At 47.4% G+C, this 22990-nt stretch overlaps 1 protein-coding gene across 11 annotated transcripts in view; it reads right to left on the minus strand.

Moving 5' to 3' along the window:
* Positions 1-22990, minus strand: part of CAMK2G (calcium/calmodulin dependent protein kinase II gamma) — a 109588-nt gene that overhangs the window by 29142 nt on the left and 57456 nt on the right. For all 11 annotated transcript variants that reach the window (XM_082764744.1, XM_082764751.1, XM_082764753.1 and 8 more), the window contains exons 4-12: positions 17843-17897; positions 17217-17282; positions 14790-14862; positions 11493-11595; positions 10523-10606; positions 9587-9681; positions 6957-7079; positions 4592-4675; positions 3912-3954 (exon numbers count right to left, since the gene is read on the minus strand). In XM_082764744.1, coding sequence (XP_082620870.1) covers positions 3912-3954; positions 4592-4675; positions 6957-7079; positions 9587-9681; positions 10523-10606; positions 11493-11595; positions 14790-14862; positions 17217-17282; positions 17843-17897 — 726 coding nt within the window. The remainder of the gene's footprint in view (positions 1-3911; positions 3955-4591; positions 4676-6956; positions 7080-9586; positions 9682-10522; positions 10607-11492; positions 11596-14789; positions 14863-17216; positions 17283-17842; positions 17898-22990) is intronic.

A 22990-nucleotide genomic window follows, 5' to 3' on the forward strand; every position in this document is an offset into this window, starting at 1 on the left:
CTTCATTAATTGTATTATTTCCTTCTTCTTGCTCTTTAGGCAGCTCAGAAACATCTCTGCACAGTTTACACCAGCCAGGCACAAGCATATTGAGCCCTTCTTTCCTTAGCTAGAAAGCACGGCTCCCTGCATCTGCCTCCAGCCTTTCTCAACCTCATCTAACTAGTTAAAAACCCAAAACTTCACATCGGAAAGTCAGTAAGGATCTACAGATACATGTAATGATTTCTAGTTATTGTCACAAGCTGCCTCACAAAATTATTGTCTTCAGCGAGCATTGACAATTCCCAGAAGAAGAAAAAAAAGACAAACCTCAGCATCAGTCAGAGGTTTCGGGCATAAGGCTTAATTACCGTGAACATCTGCCTTAGGCTTTGTTTTGAACATGGGGTAGCACACATGACTCATGCTGCAACATTTGAGACAAGTGAATTTCATGCAGCATGAAAGTTTGTGGAACAACTCCTCTCTAAACTAACAGTTGCAATCCAGAGTCCGGAAAATACTGCTAAGGATTTCATGCAGTCAGCTTTAAGTCTTACAGAGAAAAGCCATTTCTCAGCACTTCGTGAAGATGTGTGTTTCTAAAATGAAAACCAACATTTTCCAACCTTGAACTAGGTTTGGAGCAGGCTTTTAAAGAATTTCATCTACATAGATGAATCCAGGCTCCCCCAGAGACTACAGCTATCTGGGATCTCTGAAAACCTTGCCAGTTTTCTCCTGGCAATAAATTTATGTTTACTTCTCAGAAGATGATTTAGGAGTTACTTGCCTATGATCTAATCAATTGATTTATCGACTGTACTTTTGTATTCTGTAAGCAAATGCAGATCAGGTCACATCAATACTTGCTTGGATTGTCTGAACATCAGAAGTCACAAGTGATCACCCAAATCAGCATGTGCATACCCTGACGTGACTCCAAAGATCCCGTAATTGAAGTTCATTCTGCAACACTCTCACAGCAGAGCAAATACCCACCACAGAGCAGACAGGAGTTACAAACCTTATTAGAACCTCAGCTTCTTGACTTATATTCAAAGTAATGCAACTGTATCTACTTTTAATAAATAGCCTACAGCTGCTAAGAAACAATATTTTAAAAAGAACCACAAACAGCACATATTAATTGTTGAATATATTGTAACTGGGGAAAGGAGCCGGATCACATTCCTTTACCCTTTAGGAGCTGACCCCACAAAAGGAACCTAGCAAGCAACAGATTACTCACAGAACAGAAACTTCATTGTTCTGCAAAGGAAAGATATTTTGATGGAAAAAAAGTAGTGCTACAGACCCTTTAAGCACAAGTTAAAACTACACTGTCAAATGAATGAACTCCTAGGCACACGATGTTTGACAGAGGAGACAGGAGAAGCCCTCTTAAATCCTGTCATTGTTGCTATTTCCTGCAGATAGTACTACCTCACCTAATTAATCGATACCAGGGTCACATGAGCTTTCATTTTCCTCTTGGCTCAAAACATCTGTGAAGTTTTAGAAGATCTCATCCCCAGACAGGAAAAAGCTTCTCTTCATAGATCCAGGTCCCTGCCTACTGGGAATGCAGCTTTTAAGAGGCCCACAAAACAATGTCACTCTATTAGAGAAATCAAAACCCCTCAAGGTCTTTAGGGAAAGAATTAAGTACTGCTTCAGGACTTCTCAAGTGTAGTTGGATGACCTGTCATGATTGGAAGAGTCTGAGCTCTATCCCAAGCTCCCAGTTGGACGTTCTACCTTTTGACTTTGAGTTAGTGCCATTACTCTTCAGTTCCATCAGATGTATGTATTTCAACTGCAGCAATTAAGAAACCCAAGCAAAAAAAAAAAACACAAACAAAACAAACAAACAAACAAACAAAAAAAACACAATAATAATCAAGGTTATGTTACACACAGTCACGCAAAGAAAACAGTATTAAGCTGATCTCTCCACTTCCAAAAGGCATCAAGATATTAAGAATAGCTACTACCTACAAATGCTGTGAATGCTTTGCATCTAAATTCCTGTTTCTTTCTGGACAGTTTTTCAGAGCATCTCTACCTGGGATCAGAGCTAATACTCAAAGCAAAGCTCTCTCATACTGAGAACTCAGCAGGACTCACAACAGAACACCTAGGATTTCCTTTTCTTCTCTTCAGCTGTTAACTGAAGGGGATCCAACAGCTTCAGCCCCTGAGACAAAAGAATGAGCAAGGCAGAGCAAGCCTCTTCCTCCTTAATACTAGCTCAGGGAATAAGTGGCTGCATAGGTCACACACCATTAAGGAGAACCCTTCTCTCAGGCATTTCACGTACTCAAAATCTGGGCCACAGGAGATTTTCTTACCCAAGCACTTCTGCAGCTTCATTAGAAGTGACATTTCTAGACTAAAAATGAACCTAAAACTGCTGTTTAAAAAATAAACTATTTCAGAATCATCAAGTGAAGTAAAAACTAGCTAGCTGTGTGAACAGACCAGATTGATCATACCAGCAGTAAACCCAAAAGAATGTTTTCTAAGGTTCTGCTGAAGCCCTGCAGTTCTGCGTTCCCAGCTGTTCTTTCAAAATCCTTCTCAGAAAACAATGTATAATTTCCACGTCCTGTCATAACGTAATCCTGGGACAAGTGAACGGAGGAAGTGATTCTGTCCTTGCAATTGAAACAATCAGAAATACAGTGAAGGGGAAATGAATGACTGTAGTCACATTTACTTTTTGCAGTCTGTCCTAACATAGAAGTTAGGTAGGTTCAATTTCATATTGGTTCAATTTCAAGCAAGAAGCAAGGAAAAACAACTCTGAAGTTATTAAAGGCTCTTCCTTAATTGTACCTTGTTTTAACATTCTGTAGTTTAATTTGATAACCACCACTGAAATCACCTGAATCCATATAGGAGGTTAAAAACATTGCCTTGATTTCACAAAAGACTGCATGCATAAGTGTGCCCTGCGAATGCTGGAATGATGATTTCACAGAGGTTTTTATTCCACTTAGATATTTATTGTAATGTCACACAATGTAAGGATTGGTTTCCACCATCAGTAAACAGGCAAATGAAATTAATATGCTTCCTTTTCATTCAGCATCACTTATAATGCATAGAGCAGACTCGCACTTGAAAGTAACTGGAGTCAGGTGCAATAAAAATCTGACTCATGGATTCGGTGATCATCCTTTTTAAAAGAGAAAAAAATGGCAGTGAGGGCAAAGAAAGCAGACAACCCCATAAACCAAAAGCACTTGCAAATAAAGGTTTTCCACCCAAATGGAAATGAACACAGATAAGAGTGCACCACAAATGTGCTGAGCCAAGACAATCATCTTCCAAAAAGCACTGATTTGCATGTTGAGATTTGCGTCTTCGGTAAGTGCACTACGTAATGCAGTTGGGTGGAAGCCAGACTGCCAGTTATTAAGCTTGAAAGGATGAAAAACACTTCTGAGACTCCAGGAAGGAAAATTCTAATAGTTGGATGCTTCAGACCTGTTTTTGCCGAGTCAAAGTAATACAATACTCAAATAGCTTCTTCCCCCTCCCCCCCCCCAGCAACATTTCTACTTGTGCTGTCTCCCCACGTCAGGTCTAAAGAAATCATTACTACCGAGTCAGAGCTCCTGACTCCTGGTTTCAGACAGGAAAACTAACAAACACCAGCTAGAATTTTCCCCAAATTACAAAATATCATAACAGCTGACTTTGCTTCTCTCTCGTGCCAGACTACAGCTCCATGTGGTGCTCCTCAGAAATAAAACTCCCTTTTTCACACTGGTCACCAGCCAAGACAATGTGACCACCATTACACCATAACAAGTTTTGGGCATGTTTACTCCTCTCCTACTCAATCTCAGACCGGTTAAAACATGCCACGACTCACACAAAACAAAACCAGGGAAGGGATGGGAACAGTAAAATCTTACCTGAAAAATTCCGAGACACAAGCATCGTTGTGAGGATTGCGCCCTGTGAGGAAGAGAAAGCAGGGATAACAAACAGTGTCACTCACTGCAGGAAGGGGCTAGACTATCTGTGGAGAATGGAGAGAATTAGGTAACAAAGCAGAGGCATCCCAGTGCTGCCCTGGAAAGACCTAGCATACCCAGGTTGTGGCCATTAGACCCGTCATAGGACCTCTCAGAGTCCGGCCTGTCAAGAGGCCCAGAGGCTGGGCAGGATATCTTCTAAGACACATAAAATGGCACCAAGAATGGTGTTTAGAAACACCATTGCTTTCTAGTTTTCAAATAACAAATAGCTGCTCCATACACAATCCAGAGGCTTTCCAGTAGCTACATGTATCTGATAAACTAAGAGGAAGAGAGTAAGTGATCAGAACTCAAAATCCCCCAAATTTAAAAATTGTTCTCCTTCAATTCTCTTGCAGGGACATAGAAAAGGTGATTATACAGCAGAGGAGGCAGGGGAAACTTACAGCCTCAGAGAGAGAAACTACACAGCTCCTCAATACAGTTCTTTCATACCCAGTACTGGAGTACCACAAATGGTACTTCCCTAACGCCGGTGAGTTAATCATAAAAAAAACGCTGTTGCTAGGAATGCATTTAGCTCAAATTCAAAGAATTAAAACCAAAAGCCTTACCTTCAGCTTCCTTCTAGCATTGAACTTTCTCAAGCATTCCACAGTCTCCTGCCTGTGCATCATTGAAGCAACAGTAGATCGTTGCTGGAGGAAAAAAAAAAAAAAAAAAAAAAAAACACAGAACAAAATCAGCAGCTTCCCCTAACCAAATCAGCCAGGGGAGTTCTCTCCACCTGCACATAGCCAAAACATGCAAACTGACACGGCTGATGCTTCCACCACTGCAGGGCTGAAAAACACCGCAGCTAGTTCTTAACTTAGAAATATCACAAAAGAGCAAATAGTGTTAAAGCCAGCATGGTTATTACAAGCACAGATGTGTATCAGCACTCCCTGTCTCTCTGACACACGAACGGGTCAAAATACTGATATGGCAAGTCAAACCAACAGCATGTCTATGAGGGACTGAGGTGGAAGCTCTGCAGAAAAAGATACAGATTGTATTAGTAACAACCTTTAAGGGAAAATTCCAAGCAGTAAGTAAATAATAGTGAGTGGCAGCCATCCTGCCAGCTCCCTGAATCCAAGTGCTTGATTAGCAGAGGCCTCAGCATCTTTGCATCAGATTGGCATACAAAGATTTTCAGTGTTTAAGAGGAATAACAACATGGATCTATTGCACCAATGCCAAAACCTTAGCACAACCTCTGGCCAGTGATGCACACCTGTCACCCACAGTAGAGTGGGATCCCATCAGCAGCAAAAAGAGAACTTCCCAGAAGTGTTGTCAGTCATTTAGAGCACATGAGGAAACCAGAGACTGATGGTGCCAGGCATTTAGAGCACATGAAGAAACCAGAGACTAATGCCAAAGGAGCTGTTGCTCTTGCACAGAGCTGCAGGCCTGTATTCCCTTTACAAGGACAGTGGAAGAATGACTAACTTGGCAGATCAGACTGTTCAAACCAACCGTTACCTTTCTCCTGCTTGGAAGAAAACCTGCAGTACCCAAAAGAACTGTAAACAATGCCCAGATCAGCTAGTTCCATGGGAAATCTCTTCCATCCTGACATGGAAGCTAGTCACCTGCTGCAGCATGCACCTTAGTGTGGAGGGAGAAGGTAGCTAAACTGTCCCCTTTAACAACTTCAATGGTCACTGTTCATCCAGCCTCCTTTGGAGTGACATAGGTGCCCAGTTGTTCAACCCTGCCTTAAGAGAGTCAGCACACACACTTCAGAGATGCCAAGAAGCTCAGTGATTCAGATCAAATGTTAAGACTCGCCACCTCCTTTACTTCAGAGGAGCAGTACATCTCTGGTAAGAACATCTCTGTTGTGTATATGGAAGCTGCAGGGCACACAGAAACAGCAGACTTAACAGGCAGTTTGGGTGAGAGACTGGAATGGCTATGAAGTGAATTCAAACTCCCGGTAACTCAAGAGACAGAAAGCCTCTCTTAAACCATTATACATTACATTGCAATCAGGAGTGAGTTATAATACGTAGAGATTTGGTTACAGGCATTGGGACAAAAGTTAAATATAAAGAAACCACTATTAATTAAAAGCATGCACAGCAGGGAAAAAAACTCAGATGCACAAAGCCTCAGCTAGCGTACAGCATCAAGTTTTGACTTCCAAGTAACTCGCCACTTGACAGCTCACACTACACTACTGTTACACAGATGTTCACATAAATTAGGCTAAATTGCTAATTTGTTTTGTGGTGAGAGGAAAAAAATGCCACAATTTCTCAAGAACAAATGAGTTAAGCAACATAGACACATCCTAGAAAGCAGAAGTATGCTATGGTATTACAAGAGCATCTGGTTAGACTTAGGTGGAACTATTTCCTCCTGCAGAGATAAAAGAGTGCCGCTGCTGCCCTTCCCTACGCCTGCTCCCTGCTGCATTCTGGGATTTCCTCGCCAACTTTACAAAACAAGAAAAATACCCCTGCGTGGGGTCTGGCAATGCAAAGTCTATATGGGAAGAACAGCAAAAGAGGTTTTGCTGCTGTCAGGTTTACAGCCAGTTAAGCTGCATCACGGTGGAAACGTTCCAACACTGCAAAGATGCAATGCAATAAGCTGAAGTAGAGATGATGAAAATATTCCTAAAATATTCTGTCTGATGCCAAACTCCATCTGATGTTTTAGGATGATATGTATTGGAACAGAAGATGTGGAGAATAACAGAAACTGTAGATATTCACCAAACTTTTCAAAGGAGACGGCATTTTGTCTCCCTACAGTGGCAATAAAAGCACCACAGCATGACAAAGTTGGCTTACTGAAGGTCAGCATCTGAAAATCACAATCTGAACGATTTAAAATATTCTGGGCTCCTCTGCAGCTAAGTCTTCTTGGCATGTCAGTTCAGAGTAAACCACAAATCAATCTGTAATACAGAAAAACACTTACGCAGACCCATGGATGTTTGAGAGCCTGGTCAGCTGTGATGCGCTTTGCTGGGTTTATCGTCAGCATCTGGTTGATCAAATTCTTCGCTTCAGGAGTCACAGTGTCCCACTCAGGTGATGGGAACTAAAAGAGTAAGAAGGAAGAGATGATGAACTAAAAATATCTTCTCCTATAAGCAAAAGAAATTCTCCCTCCTACACAGCTGAAATCCAGCTTTTGCCCTTTTAATATCAGGGCTAACATCTTTACAGAAAACTATACATTTTGGGGAAAACCCACATTGAATAAAAATTATACATAATCCAGCAAATGAATGGTACTGGACAGCAGGACACACCTGTACCATTCACCAGAGACAGGCAGGAAAATTAACAGCTGAAAAAGCCTTTTAGGAACCACTCAACACCTTTGAACTTCTTTCATACTCAGCAGTCAAGGTAAATTCATAAATCTTTTAAACAGAGTTCTGACATAAACACAAGTACTACCTTTTACACCCGACCTTGCTTTTCCTCCACCATGCTCAGAAGCTATAACAGCATATGCAAAATCACAAACACTACAGCAAAACCTTGTGAAAGCAATAACCACTGACACAGGACTCCCATCAGGTATGCCTTCCCCTGCCACAAAACACAACATACTGGAACAATACCAGCCACCTAGGTGCAGCAATGCACCAGCAAGTTGTTTGCAAGCGTCTACTACACCAGAAAACATTACTTGGGGAGCAAGAGAGATGCAAGGGGGGAGGAGAGCACAGAAGCATGGAAACAAAGAAAAGAATCTCAAGTATTTCAGCTGCTGATCATCCACGAGGGGTTAACTGCTCTCTCCTGTAATTCCAGTAATGATGAGATACTTATGCCATCCTCCAGATGCTGGTATGTGGTACAGATGACAGCATGCCAATACTAAATGCAGCATGTCTCGCTGCTGTGAACCATCTGCACTATCACAGGTCAACTTAAGCCCACAAAGATGAATCTGCTGTTGGGTTAACAGTCCCGTCTTTACAAGGGGCGAAGACTGATCTGTCTTGAGAGTGCTTCCTTATAGTACTACAACACTGAGACAAAGTTTATCCCATCTCTTTTCTCCTGCACTTTGTACTTTGCTCCGTTGGGTCACGAAAACACAGCCATCATGTTCAGTCATCTCACTCCTGCGTCCTCAGACAGCAGCAAAGCATCATGCAATTTGTTCTGCAAACACTGAAGGAGGCTACTGAGAAATGACAATACTGAGCTTTCAGCCACAACGCTTCCCCCCAACACACGCTAACTTGGAAATGCCTTGCAAAAATCCCTATCCTACAGCACAAGGCCCAATACATGATTGTCACTTCCTCTGCGGGTAAGAGACAACACAAGAGTCCAGTGCTGGGGTAAGGACACCAGGGTCACGAGCATCAGTAAAACTTCAGCTGGTTTCTGACATGCAAACAGGGGAAGAACCTACTGTAATTAGCTCATTATAGATAAGAATCCAAAAGCAACAGGTAGATGAAGTATTGGAGGCACTGGGATCCAGCACTTCACTCCTCATGACTTACACAAAAAGCTGGCTATTTAACCCCTGAAGTGCTTTGAAAACCCCCATCAATATCATTAGTGCAAGAACACTTCAAACACGAACAAGCAACACAGAAAGAACACAGGAACGAGAGGGGCAGGAAGGCAAGAGAAGACCACAAGTCTATTTAAGGCTATCAAATACAAAGACACCACTTTTCTTTCACTCAGGAAGCCACTGAGCCAGGACACGGGGTCAGGCAGACCTTTGTTCTCACCAGTACAGCCATTCTCACGGTCTCAGGCAAAGAAGCTGGGAAGTAGCCCAGGTCCAGCAGAACCTCAACCCCTTCCCCCCACAAGCCCCAAAGCAGCCCACAAAATGAACTCCCCAGCTTCCACTGAACACACATCTACAGGCTGTGAGCTAAGATTTCCAGGAATTCCTTTTTCCCTCCCAAGCCTCTCTTCACTCAGAAGAACTCATGGCAGACTTTCAAGCTGCTCTACCTAGACCATACCCCGCATAACCTTTGCTCCCTAGCACCCATCTCCTTGCTACTCCCCTCATTCAGTCACCTCAGTTCTGCCATTCTCTGAGAGCTGTTTCAGGAAGTTTTTTCAGGAAGCGCTTGGTTTTTGACCAGAGCCTCCAACCCCCCACACCGACCCCACCACAGCCACTCCTCCCAAAGGCTCCCACCATGCGAAGCCGCCTCACTGGGCTCCACACTCTGCACTGCTAGAATAAGTTCTTCAGAACAGTTCCCAACAATTTTAATCAGGCTTTGATGAAGAGCCTTCTTCGTTCTACCTCCCCTCTGCTTCCCTTGAAGTGTTAGCATTGGCTATGCTTTCACTGCTTTGTGCCCACCATCTGCGTTTCCAGCTCTGCATTTCCCTAACCAACGTCTCAGTGCCCACTGTGATGCTGTCCACGGCTCCTCTCAGTAGTCCCCAACGGGACCGTATCCCAGGCTGTGAAGACGAGGTGTGTGAACACGCCAAACATCATTTTGCACAGCAGCTCAGGGCCTGCTGCTGGACGCCAAGACAAGGCCATGTTTTGGATGGCTTCTACACCCATGCAGGTACTCAGCAAGGAAGTGCCCTTACGTCATAGGCTCCGGCTTTGATCTGCTGATAGAGTTTGTGCTGATCTTCATCCCAAAAGGGAGGGTACCCCACTAGTAATATGTACAGAATCACTCCTGGGAGGGAGAGACACAGATACACTATGGTTAGGCTAATATGCCAAGTACTCCTTCAGCCCATCTACTTTCCCTCTTGACAGTCCCCAAGGCAATCACTGCTCTGTAGCATCTTTTGCCATCATATTTAGTTTTCTAAGGTACTAAAAGACAGTACAAAGCTCTCCTCTGCTGAACCTCATCTCAGCACTACATGTTCAGCTCTTAACCCCAGCTGCCAGGAGCTAGAACAAGGTACATCGTGTACTTCTACCCTCCTCCCCCGCCACCACGGCCGGTGAGCCTCAGCTCCCAGCTGCTCTCAGGATAAATGAAGGCACATCCCCTGGGGTCGCTGTGCAGCAAGGGACTTTTTAGGAAGGAATCAGTTTTTAGACACTTGCTGTGCATGGTCTTGGGACAAATGTCATTGACAAAACTAACACTCGCAGCCTGCAGAGAACCATTTATTCCATGTCAGGCAACACTGAACATATCTCTGAACTTATCTGTCTCAGATACATTTACAGCTCTTTTCAGTATTTCATTTTCTACACAGTTAGTGTAATAGGAAATTGCTGCAGTGGCCTAAACAACTGACTCTGCAAAGCACAGAAAGTGCTATCTCTTGCGTCTCACACAGCTGATGGATGGCCTAAGGAAAGAATTAGGAGCCAGAAATCAAATGAGTGCAGGCTCCAGTATTAACTCCACCTACACAAGGTGCTTATTCTCAAGCATCTTCACCTCTCCACCCAACAAGCAGCAGCACTGCACGCCCTCCCAGCAATATACTGTAAGGAGTTGCTCCTCTACATGAAAAGGTGTCAATTAAGAATAAAATGTTTTGACAGAATCTTACCACATGCCCATATATCCACCGGTTTTCCATACGGATCTTTTCTTAAGACTTCAGGGGAGAGGTAGCCTGGAGTGCCAGCAAACCCTGCCAGGGAAGGGATGACATGAAGTACAATCCTCAAGCTTAAGAGGTATCTTCCCGTATCACAAAATCAACTAATGGTAACCAAAAAATTTCAAAACCCACCATCCCTGCCCCATATTTCCTAAAGCTACATCTAGGTAGACCAACAGAAAGGGACAAAAAAGGGGAAAAAAAGTAAAGAAAAATAGATGAGGCTGAGTGTCTATGTATTGCAAGAAGAATGGAAAACAAGGAGGGACCGTGTCAGCCAGCTGGGCACAACCCTGTATGCTACACGTCTCTCTTGCTTCCTATCATTGTTACATTTACTGGATTGGAGTGTGAAAGTGCTAAAACACTGATGGAACACGCCCTGTTCCCAAACGGTGTGGGCAGACGGAGAGCAGCCACCATCTCGTCAGAATCTCTGCAGCACTGCAGAGTCTCAGAGCTAACATTAAGCCTGAGGTGGTCTCGTTTCTAATTATGTTTTACCTAAACATGGATACAGTCGGATCCAAACGTGCCTGAGAAAGTCAGTTCAAGTGCATTTCTGTAAAATGACCAAACAAAATTCCAGATCTCTATGCTTCTAAGTAGCAGGAAAGTTTGGATCAGGGTCTAAACTTAGCAACTGCATTCATCTCTGACACTAATATCTACTGAACACCGACAAGAAAAATGGAGGAATACACAGACCATTTTTTTCTGTCTTTATCATATTCTTTCCTGTATTGCACCTAAGTTCATGCCCAAGGACCTAGGGGCTGGGATGCTGGGAAAAGTAGCAACGCCAAATACATGCAAGCATGTTGGAAGAGCTGAGAGAAAACACTCAGTGAGGGGGTGATTCAACCAGTCTCCAGGAAGGGGGTGAGCAGAAGTGGGAAACCTCAAACGTTCTTACCAAACCAGGCCTGCTGCTCTCCCTGCACTTCTATAGCCAGTCCGAAGTCAGCCAGTTTGACAGCAGCACCTTTACATTTACTTGCCAGTAGCAAATTCTCAGGCTGGGAAGAAGAAGAAAAAAAAAAAAAAAAACGGGTAAGAATGAAAGACTGATATCCTCAAAGCCTCCCACCTCTGTATTCACATCATTAAAATCAATCTGCTGATAGGAGGCACATACTAAAGCTGTTCAGATGAAGACAAAACAACAGTAACAAATGGCCTTGACCTAGAGTTGCAGAAAACACCCAAGTCTAACAAAAATCCTTTATAGGAGCCAGAGTCTCTCCCAGCCCAGCCCATACATTACATGCTGACACCAGAGGGCACTGACAGTACAGTTCCTGCAACACAGGACCCAAAATTTGTTGTTGTCATCCTTGCAGAAAGTAATTTGAGGGGAGGAGGGAGGGGGGAGAATGGGATGCAGCAGATACAATCTACAGTGATGTTTCTCCCCATGAACATTACACAGTCCCCAAGGCACTGGAAAAGTAAATATGATGCTAATAAGGCCTGCCAAATACAGAGCTGTAATGTAGGAAGGCATCATCTAGCTAGGCGGTAGCTTTCATCCCTTACAGGAAAAAAACTCAGCCTCAAATTGGCAAAAGGAAAACAGCAGAATATTCTTGTAAGCTGTTTTTTTCATGCTACAAGTCCTTATTTACAGCAGTGTTGAATACGCTATCTTGCCACTGCCACCTATTATACAGGCCGCCTGACACTTCTCTCATATGCCAGGAATGGGAGACAGACGTGGGTCCCCCACCATGGAGCCAACTTGAATCATAACCGTGGAGTACCAGTGCAAGACTTGAGCAGAAGCCTCACCACATAGCCAAAAATTGTACTGCGACAGTCAGCAGCTTGCCCCGAAGCACCAGAGCAGCTCGTTACCACAGAGCCTTTGCAACCCCAGAGCTTTTAAGATGGTGGCTCTCACAGCTCAACAGGAAACCCAACTTGGAGACAAAGAAGGACAAATGGGACTTCTGATCCTATTCCCTTCTGATCACTTGTGCAATTCCTATCAACCTGAGCTTTTAACCTGGCCAGATGGAAGCCCAGAAATCCAGAAACAGGACTTCATGTCAGTTCCACAAACGCGGTGAAGGTCTTTCTTTGCACAGCCTGCTCACCATTTCATCCCTCGGCAACCCTCCCATCCTGTTCTGCCTGACAGGAACAAGAGGCTCTCCTCATTCACCTGCCCTGAAGTACTGGGCACGTGCTCTGCTTCTGCTCTGAAGGCAAGGCCAGCCTTGCCATAAGCAGCATGGAAGGAAGGGGAACTGGGTCTCAACACATTTTGATGCCACTGGCTTTTCACCATACGGAAAGTGGCAAAGATTGGGTTAAGCAAACCATGTTGATGAAAATTTGCCAGCGTAAACAAGTCCCTAAAGCTGAAGGCCAATGAAGTATTCTGGAAATCCCTTCCAACTTCAGATCACACCTGGGCTTGGCCTCAAACACTGCAATTTAGGTCAGGCTTATGCTAGCTAAGCACTATTTGCTTCTAAAATACAGCTACAAACACCTTAGGCTAAGGGTGCTTATCCATGCACATTTGCCAACATATGGATTGTCTCAGGTTTCAAGCACTTTTTGGTAAGGATGTGAATGCATTCCCCAATTTTTTTATGGTCCCCACGGGCAGCTCAATATTTGAAGTTCTTTAAGAGCATGACAGCCAAACAGCTTATGAGAGGGAGGTGCAAGAGACAACTTCACATGAAGCAAGCTCTGCAGTTATTACATGCTGATCCCAAAGGCCAAGCTTTTGGCAAAGAACTGGAATATTAAATAAAGAGCATGGGATCATTTATTGCTAAAAGGAATGGCTACTCCTCGAGCCTGGATAGCTTCAGTGAATTGGAGCAAGCAACAGAAAACATGTTAAGTACAGTGGGGAGTGTCCAGCAACTGCTAAGTTTAAACATGTTCACAACTTTCACACAAACAAAATCTGGGAAGCAAAACAGACCGTGTATCAGCGCGGGATGCGGAGGGAAACTTTTACCAGTCCCTAATGAAAACACGACCTATTTTCACAGAGGCCCTAACTTGGGGCATTAATGCCTCGTGGAGGTTGCCTTTCCCAGAGCAGGTGTCAGCTATAACTCACGGCAGCCATCCCGCAGATCACTTTCACCTTTCCACAGTGCTCCAAATCAAAAAGCCAACAGTGCTGCACGGGAGTTTGCCAGAACTGCTACAGGTTTACAGCTGTCTGCTAGATCAAAACACTGGGACAGTCACTGAACAGTTTGGGTTGGAAGGGACCCTAAAGATCACCTGCCATGGGCAGTGACACCTTTCTCCAGACCAGGCTGTGGGAGAACGCTGCCACTGAGCTCACAGCACGTTTCCACCTTGTTCTGGGCCAAGTATTTTTATACCTTTCTGTTATGCACAATCCCAAACCAACATAACTAGCAGGTGTCATCCTGCATTAATTTCACTGGGCCGCTGGTGGTCATCACCATGCCCACTTTGGACAGCGAGGGCCGCAGGGCAGGCAGACTTCCCACACAAAGCCCTCGTTCTGGAGCCTGCCCAGCTCCCAGTACAGCTGGCGCTGTGTGGGAAGGGAGTTTAAGCAACTCCACTGCGGGGGCTCTGGGTCTATAAATGTGTCAGAATGTGGCAAGTGGCCGATTCACGCAGGGTTTAACTGGCCAGCAGTTTGGGTTTTAGATTAAATGCTTTTACTGATGAGAGAAGAAAGATATGACATGAAAAATTCTTGTTGTGCATCTCTGTCCTAGCCCAATGGCATGTGGTTGGCAACAGTGCAGAATAAAAATATACATGCTCTGTGCAGACAAACTCATCCTGGCAGATTGAACAGAGAGTGCCCCAGGTCTCTAGAGATCTCTTCAACAGCCGACTAGGAAGTGTCCTTCATTATAATGAATCCTACCCAAATTTCTCTGAAAGCCTATTGCTCCCCAGAGATCACAACTACCCCATCCTGGAGATGCCTCGGAGAGGCTGAGAGCTGACAAAGTTCATGAAGACACAAAACTTGTTTGGGAATTCAGTACACCCTCTAGAAAAATCTGAAGGAATGAAAATTGTACTTGAGGAACTTCTGAGTCTGGTTCTAGTGGAGGGGGGATTAAAAAAAAAAAAAAAAAAAAGAGAGAGACAAGGCCCTGCCAGCTGGCAACACACTATTCCTGTCTTGCCTCTTCCAATGATCCCCTGGCTGCTCTCCTCAGCCTCTGTGGCACGGAGGAAATATTACCTTCAAGTCCCTGTGCACGATATCATGCTGGTGAATGTGATTCACACTCTCCAGTATCTGATGAATACAGTGGCTGCAAAAGAAAAGGAGAGATACACAGTTACACATGCACAGACCAACTTGGCATCTCATCCCTGACCATTTCCTTATCTTTTGTATTCGTACCTGGGAGACTTCAGGCCCCCAGGCTGAATCTCTTCATCACGCCCACTGGCTGCCACAGCTCGGCACTGTCACTGCTGGACCCCCACCGCCCCGCTCAGCAGCAGGGCGCTAAATATCCCAGCTGCAGCAGGACCACTGAGCCCCTCTCCTACCTCCCATCATCTCCTTTCTTTCCTCCCCACCACAGCACGCATCTCGCTTTTTTTCAGCCAGCACTGCCCACCCCACAGAGGATCAATGAGGCCCCCACGGATCTGCAAACAGCAGCCGAGACCAGGCAAGCACGGCCCAAGTGCTGCGGGGAGCATCCAGCGGGGCCAGGCCACGCAGAGTAAACTTTGGAGAGCAGCAGCCCGCTCCAGCAAGTTTGGGATGAAGGCTCCTGGGCGCTTGCCAGCTTGCAGAGCTTTCAGAGCAGCATCTCAAGCACTTCACATACACAGTGTGTGCACACACCCGCTTGCTGGGTGCCTTTTAAGTACAGGTCGCACTTAAGGGGTTAGTGATCTGAAAAGCAGGCTCAGCCCCTGTTGAGCGCAGTGCGTGGCGCTGCCCCGGCTCACAGCAAACTCCCGTCCCTGCCGCGCTCTGCTGTAACCCGCTGATGCACACCTGATGCGCTGGAACAGCACAGCGCGCCCCTGGGAGAGCTTTCTGGCTGAAACCAGCCATTCTGCCAAAATTTACTCAGCTCCTAGGTGAGTGGGAAAGGAGCAAGGGGCTGTGGCACCTCACACGGCTGGGCAGGAAGCACCCAGACGTGGGCAACTCAGCTGGCTCTGGGTTCGTGTCCGCGCTGCAGGACCAGTCCCTCATCAAATTCTGCTCCACAAAGGGGAACTGATTGGAAATATTTCAGGGAAGGGAAACTGGCTACTGGAAAAGATGGGAAGAGGGTGAGGGGAGAAAGAGGAAAGGAGGTGCAGCACTGTGTATTTGCTACCCCCGCCCCTCCAGAGCTGGCAGTACAGCCCTCAGGGTCGGAGTCCATGAATATCTCCCCGCTCCCAAAACAAAAATGTATAATTAGAACAGCCGAGTCTGAGCGAGAGAGATTTTCTGGCCAAAAATGGCAAAAGTGTGAGGTGTCCCAGGCGAGCCAAGCGCGGCGGATTGGCACAGAGCTCGCTCCCTCGCTCTCCCAGCCTGCTCTGGAATTCAGCTCCGCATGGGGAGAGAAAGGGAGGAGTTTCACTCCGTCATCCTGGGCACTGCGGGCCCTGGCCAGCTGCAACTCAGAGGGCTGAGCGCCCCCACGAAGGCTCGGACAGCTACAGACAGTTTGCCTTTTCCCCCAGCCTGGCCAAAATTTTCCTGAGAAGTGTCGGTCTCTGCCAGCTCCTCACCATTTCTGGGAACAGGCACTGGCAAGAGGGGCAAGGGGGAAGGCTGCTGCTGATAACCTCAGCACTTCCCATCCTCAAGGTGGGATGGGTTGAATGGTTGTCTCCCTGTTCCAGATACTGTGCCTGCAGCATCGCTGCACCCCAATGAAGACATCTACAGGGCTTCCAGACCTCTCTCTGCCCAACCCCAGGCCTGTTTCCAGGTGCTCCAGCAGACAGACGGGTCAGGGGCACCCTCAGCTGTGCTACACTGGTCACTCACTGAATTAATCGCACATAGACAAGCACAGCCCATTTCAGGAAGCTTACACATGGGAGAGAGGGGGCACAGAACAAGAAGGGCACAGCTTCAAGTCTTTTTACCACTGACACAGAAAGGCACACACGCTTTTTTCACTGTAACCATCAGCTCACCATCAGAGGGCTCTCACAGAACCATAGCCTTCGAAGCCTCCTTTCCCCTCCCACCCCATAAACCATTACCTAGACACAGACAAATTGACCAGCTCTGCCCAAAAGCAGCGGCACATCACTGGAAGCCCTGCTGCGGGAAGGCAGAGGCCAGGCAGCCGCCGCTCTCACACAGCCAGAGGACAGCTCTGCCCTGCATTTGCTCAGTAAGGACACGCTGTCGCCAGCCACCAGAAAGGTCAGAGGCACACAAAGCCGCTAGCAACAGGTCTCCCAGCAAAGAGCACGCCGAGACAGCAGCATCTGCAGGCAGCAAGGGCTAGGGCCGCAGTGAGTCAGGCTGAGCGGTGACAATAGTTTATGCTAATGGCAGAAAGAGGAATTGCTTTTTCCAGACAGGGAGCGAGAGTTTCAGAACAAAGCCATGCACAACAGCGGTCAGGAAACTCACCCCGCTTGCCAACACACATGGCACACGCACAGAAGGGTCTGGAAACAGTCTTACCTGGCATCTGCTTCACTGTAGTATTCTCTGGCAACGATATCTTCAAAGAGCTCCCCACCAGTAACCCTGCAGTGTAAAAGAAGGGACGTTACAGAGCCTGCCCGGGGCTGGCTGGGAGGCTGCATGGGATGGGCACTGCCTCCCTGCCCGTGCCCTTTCCCCAGGAGCCCTGCTGCAGCAGGCCCCGAGCAGCCCCAGCAGCAACCCGAGGCACTGGGGAGCCACAGCAGAGCCCCACAGCCAGCAGGGGCACAGCCACGCGACCCCCGGGCCATCACTGCACCAGCAGCGCACAGGGCACTGAGGATGCATCACACCCAAACTGCCCGCACCCTTCTACAGGGCTCTAAACACCAAGTCGGGGCAGAGGAGTCTTAGAGACAAAGGTCAGACGTAGCCACCCCGCACAGGATAGCTGCCCTTGACCATCCCACACCTGCTGCCAGGAGTGTTTTTTTCCCTGCCACACAGGAAATGGATTTTTGTCAAGTGGACTAGTTACGTGCAGGTCGTGGAAGAGAAAAGGAGAATTATATTAATTCAGGTGCTTTTTATTCCAACTCTTAGTCAACCATCTGCATGTCTGTGTCGTTGACGAAGCATCAAAGCCAAATAAAGACACTTACAGATCAAAGACGAGGTAATGGAAACCTTCTTCTGAAATACTGTCATGGAGCCGAACTGCAAAAACACAACCAAGAAATGGAGACGTACTGAGCGTGGAGCAAAAATGACACTTCACAAATCAAACCTAGCCACAGAACTAAGTTCTCCCTCAACCCGATCAGTCTATTAATCCTCCCTGTCCTTCACTTTGTGTGCTCACTTAGTGACCCATTTCCTTCTGTTATCTCAGAGGAACAGATGGGTGTCCTTCACATACACCCACCCCTCCCCAGCGTCAAAACAAACTCAGAGAAGAGCAAATGGTCAAAGGCATTGGAACGCTTCAGAGCCCTCCTTTCACATCTACCCACTCTTTCCTCCATGCACACATTTTGCAGTCTCTCCCCACCCATTCTTATTTCCCCACCTCCTTTTCAGAACCTCCAAATAGAAGAAATACCAAAAAAAAAAATAAAAAAATACCAGCCGAACCAAAATCCATTTCCAACCCTAGCTGCACGTCAGTGCTGTCCCTCTGCTTCTGCCCTTCATCCGCAAAGCTCACTGCATCCAGCACCTTCCCTTCACTTCCTTTTCCTGACTCCATTCTCACTGACACTCCAAACCCTTACCCCAAATGCAGACCTTCTGTCACCTATTTTTTCTGATGCACTTGTTACCACAGACATATCTGACCACAATCCCCTTCTTAAAACGCCAACCCCCCTCAGGTTCCTTACCCATCCCCTCCTAGTCCTGGCTCCCACTCCCCAATTTAACCGCTCTTTTCCCCTTGCTTGCCCCCTTCTCCACCAGGACTGAGCTGCCCCGTGAGGGGCTGCTGTCCGTGGGTGCTGGGGGGGCTCTCGGGCCCTGCCCTCCTCCCCCCGTTACAAGGAGGCACCAACAATAACTGCAGCTGTGCAGCCAGCAGAGACGCGTTGCTCCTCCAGTGTCATTTCCTCCTGTCTGAATCAAAAGCTCACTTTCTTTGATGTTTTTTGACTAATTCTAGCCTAATTCTAGGTACTAATTCCAACCTGAGAGGAAAAACAGCTCAGTTTCATATTGCTACCCCCTCTCCTCTTTGCTTTTCTCCCCTGCTGGCAAACATCACTGTTAGCCCTGCCATCAGAGTCCCGACCGAGCAATCCTATTTGACTCTGTCCCTGAAGCCTAGGCCAGGAGCTATTTACAGGACTCCACCTCCAGGATTTCCCTATGGATTCACACAAGTAGCTGAGCCTGGCCTGGGCTGGGTCTCAGCCCCCGCAGCACCCTGTAATTGACCATTGCCTGAAGTACATCGCTCTTCTCAGCTGTACAAGAGGGGTATCGTGCTCTGGCACTCTGACGGCACCTCGCATCCCTTCCTTGTCTTCCCTTCTTCCCCACATGAAGCACAGGTGACCTGTCCTGGCTTTCCCCAACACGGCGATGATCTCCCCGTCAGCACCAGGTCAGCCTGCCCCTCTTACGGCCCGTGACGTCTGCCACCAGCACCACCTTGGGACTGCTCCAAACCAGCACTTGGCACAGGCCCTCTCCTAAGGAACAACTTTTGCAGATGTTCTCAGCGCCCTCCTTTAATCCTCTTTGCAGCTCTCCTTTGCCAGGGCACACTTCCACATGCACAGACACATGGACTGAGCGTAGCACAGGGGGGCAGAGAGCACTTTGAGTACCTTCCCTAAAGGCAGGTCCTGCTTTCCTTAGTCCCCCCTCCTGTATGCTCCTGTTTTTCCCAGCCTTTATCTGCAAACTCTCTACTGGTCCCTTGGCCAAACTCCTCTCCTCAGCATTCCCTTTGCATCTAACCGGGGGGGTTTGGGAGCATCCCACGGGGTACGATGCTGCGAACAAGCATGCACAGCCAGAGAACAGTACGGCAGGGGTTCCAGGTACAACTGCTCCCACAGCAGGAAAACAGAGACAGGACCTTTAGGAATTCAGTTCCTTCCATAATTCTCAGCAAAACAGGTAACTAAAATAAACATCTCTACCACATAAGCAGTTTTGGTCTGCTTTGTAATGACTTCTTCACAACTCCGCTTTGTGTTTGTGCACAAACTCGCCTCCTGAGCCCTTGGCAGAGCCCGGCTGAGGTGGCTTTACACAGCTACGGGGTAGGAGGGTCCTCCCTGGGGGGAAAGATTGCCGGTCAGGGCAGAACAAGACACAACGCGGCTGAGACAAGCACTTGGATTTCCAGCACAGGGTAGGTTTTTCACCCGATCCCATGAGGTTTTCAGTGCAGTGCAGAAGGCTGTTTGATGTGCACACATGAGACAGCCACATCAGCAAGAGCTAGGGCCCGGGACACGGTCAGAAGTCTGCGAAGGAGCACTGTGAGAAGGGAATGGTGAACAGATGGTGAAACTTCAAGGAAAGCTGAATGTGCTCATAAGGTCACGTCAGGTGATGCTCAGCATGCAAGAAAGCGTTTGCCTCCCTCCGGCACCTGAAAGGTCAGCAAAGTGCTGCCAGAAAAGGCGAGTCTGGGGGGAGGCAGCACGGACAAAACCCTGCCAGAGGAGGAGGGCAGCCACCAGCGGGCCCAGAGCAGGGGCCGGGAACGAGGAGCAGCGAGCACGTCTGCAGGTAGGAGGGAGAGACAGTGAGCTATCAGCTCTGACACACAGACACAGACAGCAAGTGCCATCAGAAAATAACACAGAAAGGAGCTGATTGGTGCTACTTCTCTGTCCTGAGGAAATGGATTTTGTCAGACACGTTCTGAAAAAGGAAGGAAGGAAGCAGCAACTCAGCTGGCAAAGACTGGCAGAGGCAGCAGAAAGAGCCTTCAAGGTCAGCCAGGCTCTGTTTGTGTAGTTAGGTGCGGAACCGTGAGAGCAGGACGGAAAATTGCATTTATAGCCCCAGCACAGCACCCCACAGCCCCAGCACAGCACCCCACAGCCCCAGCACAGAGGAGCATGGGCCTTGGGGGCAGGAGGAGCCATTAAGTTAATGGGGGAGCTGCTTCCTCGCCACCGCCCCGAGCAGTGCTGAACAGAATCTGCCAGGATTTGATGTGCTGAGGTAACAAAGCTCGGGGGGTAATGGAAACAAGAAGAGCAATGGGAAAGATGGCAGCGGGCACCACCACCCTGCGGAGGAATAATTAACAACAGCTCAGAACACCAGGCTTTAACTGTGGAGGGGGAGTGGTGATGTGGGGGGTTGAGTAAGATTAAGACAAGGCTGAATATACCAAAACTTTCACTTGCAGCCCACACCTGCTTCACACTAGTGCTGATGGGGAGACACAGAAGCAATACCTGGTGGGGCATGGCAAGAGCAGACGGTGCCTTTCCACACTAGCTGACTATCCATAAGAAAAAGGGATCAATCAGAAATAAAACCTAACCCAGCTACTCTTTTCCTCCAAAATATCGCAGAGCCCTCCTCTCGCTCTCATCAGGGGCAGGGCTGCCTGTGCCCAGCATGCAGGCCTGACAAACGCACACCCTGTGTAACGCCTCGGGTCCCAGCAAGAGGGACGTTGTACAAAAGAAACGTGGGGGCTCCCGAAAGGCGACCAAGCTACAAAGCAGCCCGGTACTTACCAAAGGAACCTGACCTCGCTCTATTCACTAGAGGATGAAGCAGATTATTTCTACTAGCTGCTTCTGTCGCCCAGAAGCAGCAATTCAAACCGTGCTTCCTCCCCAGGCAAACACTGTTACCGCAGGAATTCGCACAGATGTAGGAAATCAGCCCCTGCCAGCACCAGGCGCGCTCGGGGTCACCTTATGACTGTTCCCATGTCAAAGGTCTCTGGTGGGAGAAAGAGCACTTACTCTGAAGGTTAGCAGGCACAAACAAGCAGAGAGGAGTAAGAAAGAAAACAGAAGCCAGTCCGACAGCGAGGCGCTAAATCAGTTACAGGATATGGTGAAAGACTTTGCCCAAGGTTTTAGTCAGAGCACAGAAACCAGCCCTATCTGCACCAAGCACAGAGGGCTCCTACCGTCCCCAAGCACATTATTAACTCTGTAAGGCTCGCGTCTTACTCATAACTTCAGAAATAATAAATAAAAACCACAGTGCTAGAAAGCAATGCCAGGACAGCTGCTAAGCCAAGGAGCAGAACGAGGAGCGGTACTCCCCCTATGCAACACAGCCTGCTGCATAACGCTGCCCCGCCGTTAGATGCACACCTGTAGCTGCCCTGGTAGAGAGCTGCCACACACCACTACACGCAAGGCACAGCCTCGCTGGCTGGTTTGAGCTTCATTTTCTTCTGTCTGCTCTCCAGCCTCAACACCAGCAAACTGCAGGTCTCGTCCTACGTGAATGGGTACCACCAGTACAGAAAGCATCACCCACAACGCTGGTTTCTTGGAAAAAGTAACTAACAACAGAAGAACTGGGAGACCAAGCCACCCCCTTTCTCAGAAACCCACATCTTCAACCCCGCCAAATGTAAGCTATGCAAATCATTTTCTCTGCCTTGTGTGGGTCTGTGTGGGTCTGATGCCCTAATGCACCCCAGAGCATTTCAAAGAGCCTGATCCCACAGCGAGGGGCTCAGGGGGACAAGCTACACTCACTGAACCTCCCAGCAGCTGGCACAAGGAGTTCAAGCACTTACTAAGAGCACACGCTGTGAATATTACTTCTCTGCCCTGTCTTCAGGGTCTCCCTGGAAATCTTGCCTCAAGAACAAAACTTCAAGCTGATACTATAAAGTACTTCAATATCCTCATGCACGTACACTTAAAACAAAACACATCAATAAGCAATGCTGTTAGCTACAGAAAGCCAAGCATTTTGGTGAGAAGCAGTTATACTATGTTTTGCAATCCCTTCCTGAATGAAGTGACCCTGTAGAGGCAGCCGCAGCTCCCGGGAGCCCCAGCACGCTGCAAAGCACCCGATGATCAGGGGAAAGGCTCCCTGAAAACAGAGGTGCCAGCCTGAGTCAAGTCGCTGCTGAGTCACGCAAAGCAAGACAGAGAATGCAAAAGTTGAAGCAAATCATGAAGAAATCAGAAGACAGCTTTCAATTTTTATTGAGGTTCACCTAAACAACAGGAACATAAGAATACACTGAAAGGCAACTGGCATCTTATTTTTAAAGGGTCACTTTTCAAGGGCCAATTAACATCGGGATCACAATCAGCTTATGGCTAGCCTCCATGTGACCCAGATCTTCCCTTTGC

The sequence above is a fragment of the Aythya marila genome, assembly GCF_965140915.1.
Source record: "Aythya marila genome assembly, chromosome: 7".
In the NCBI taxonomy this organism is placed as follows: domain Eukaryota; kingdom Metazoa; phylum Chordata; class Aves; order Anseriformes; family Anatidae; genus Aythya; species Aythya marila.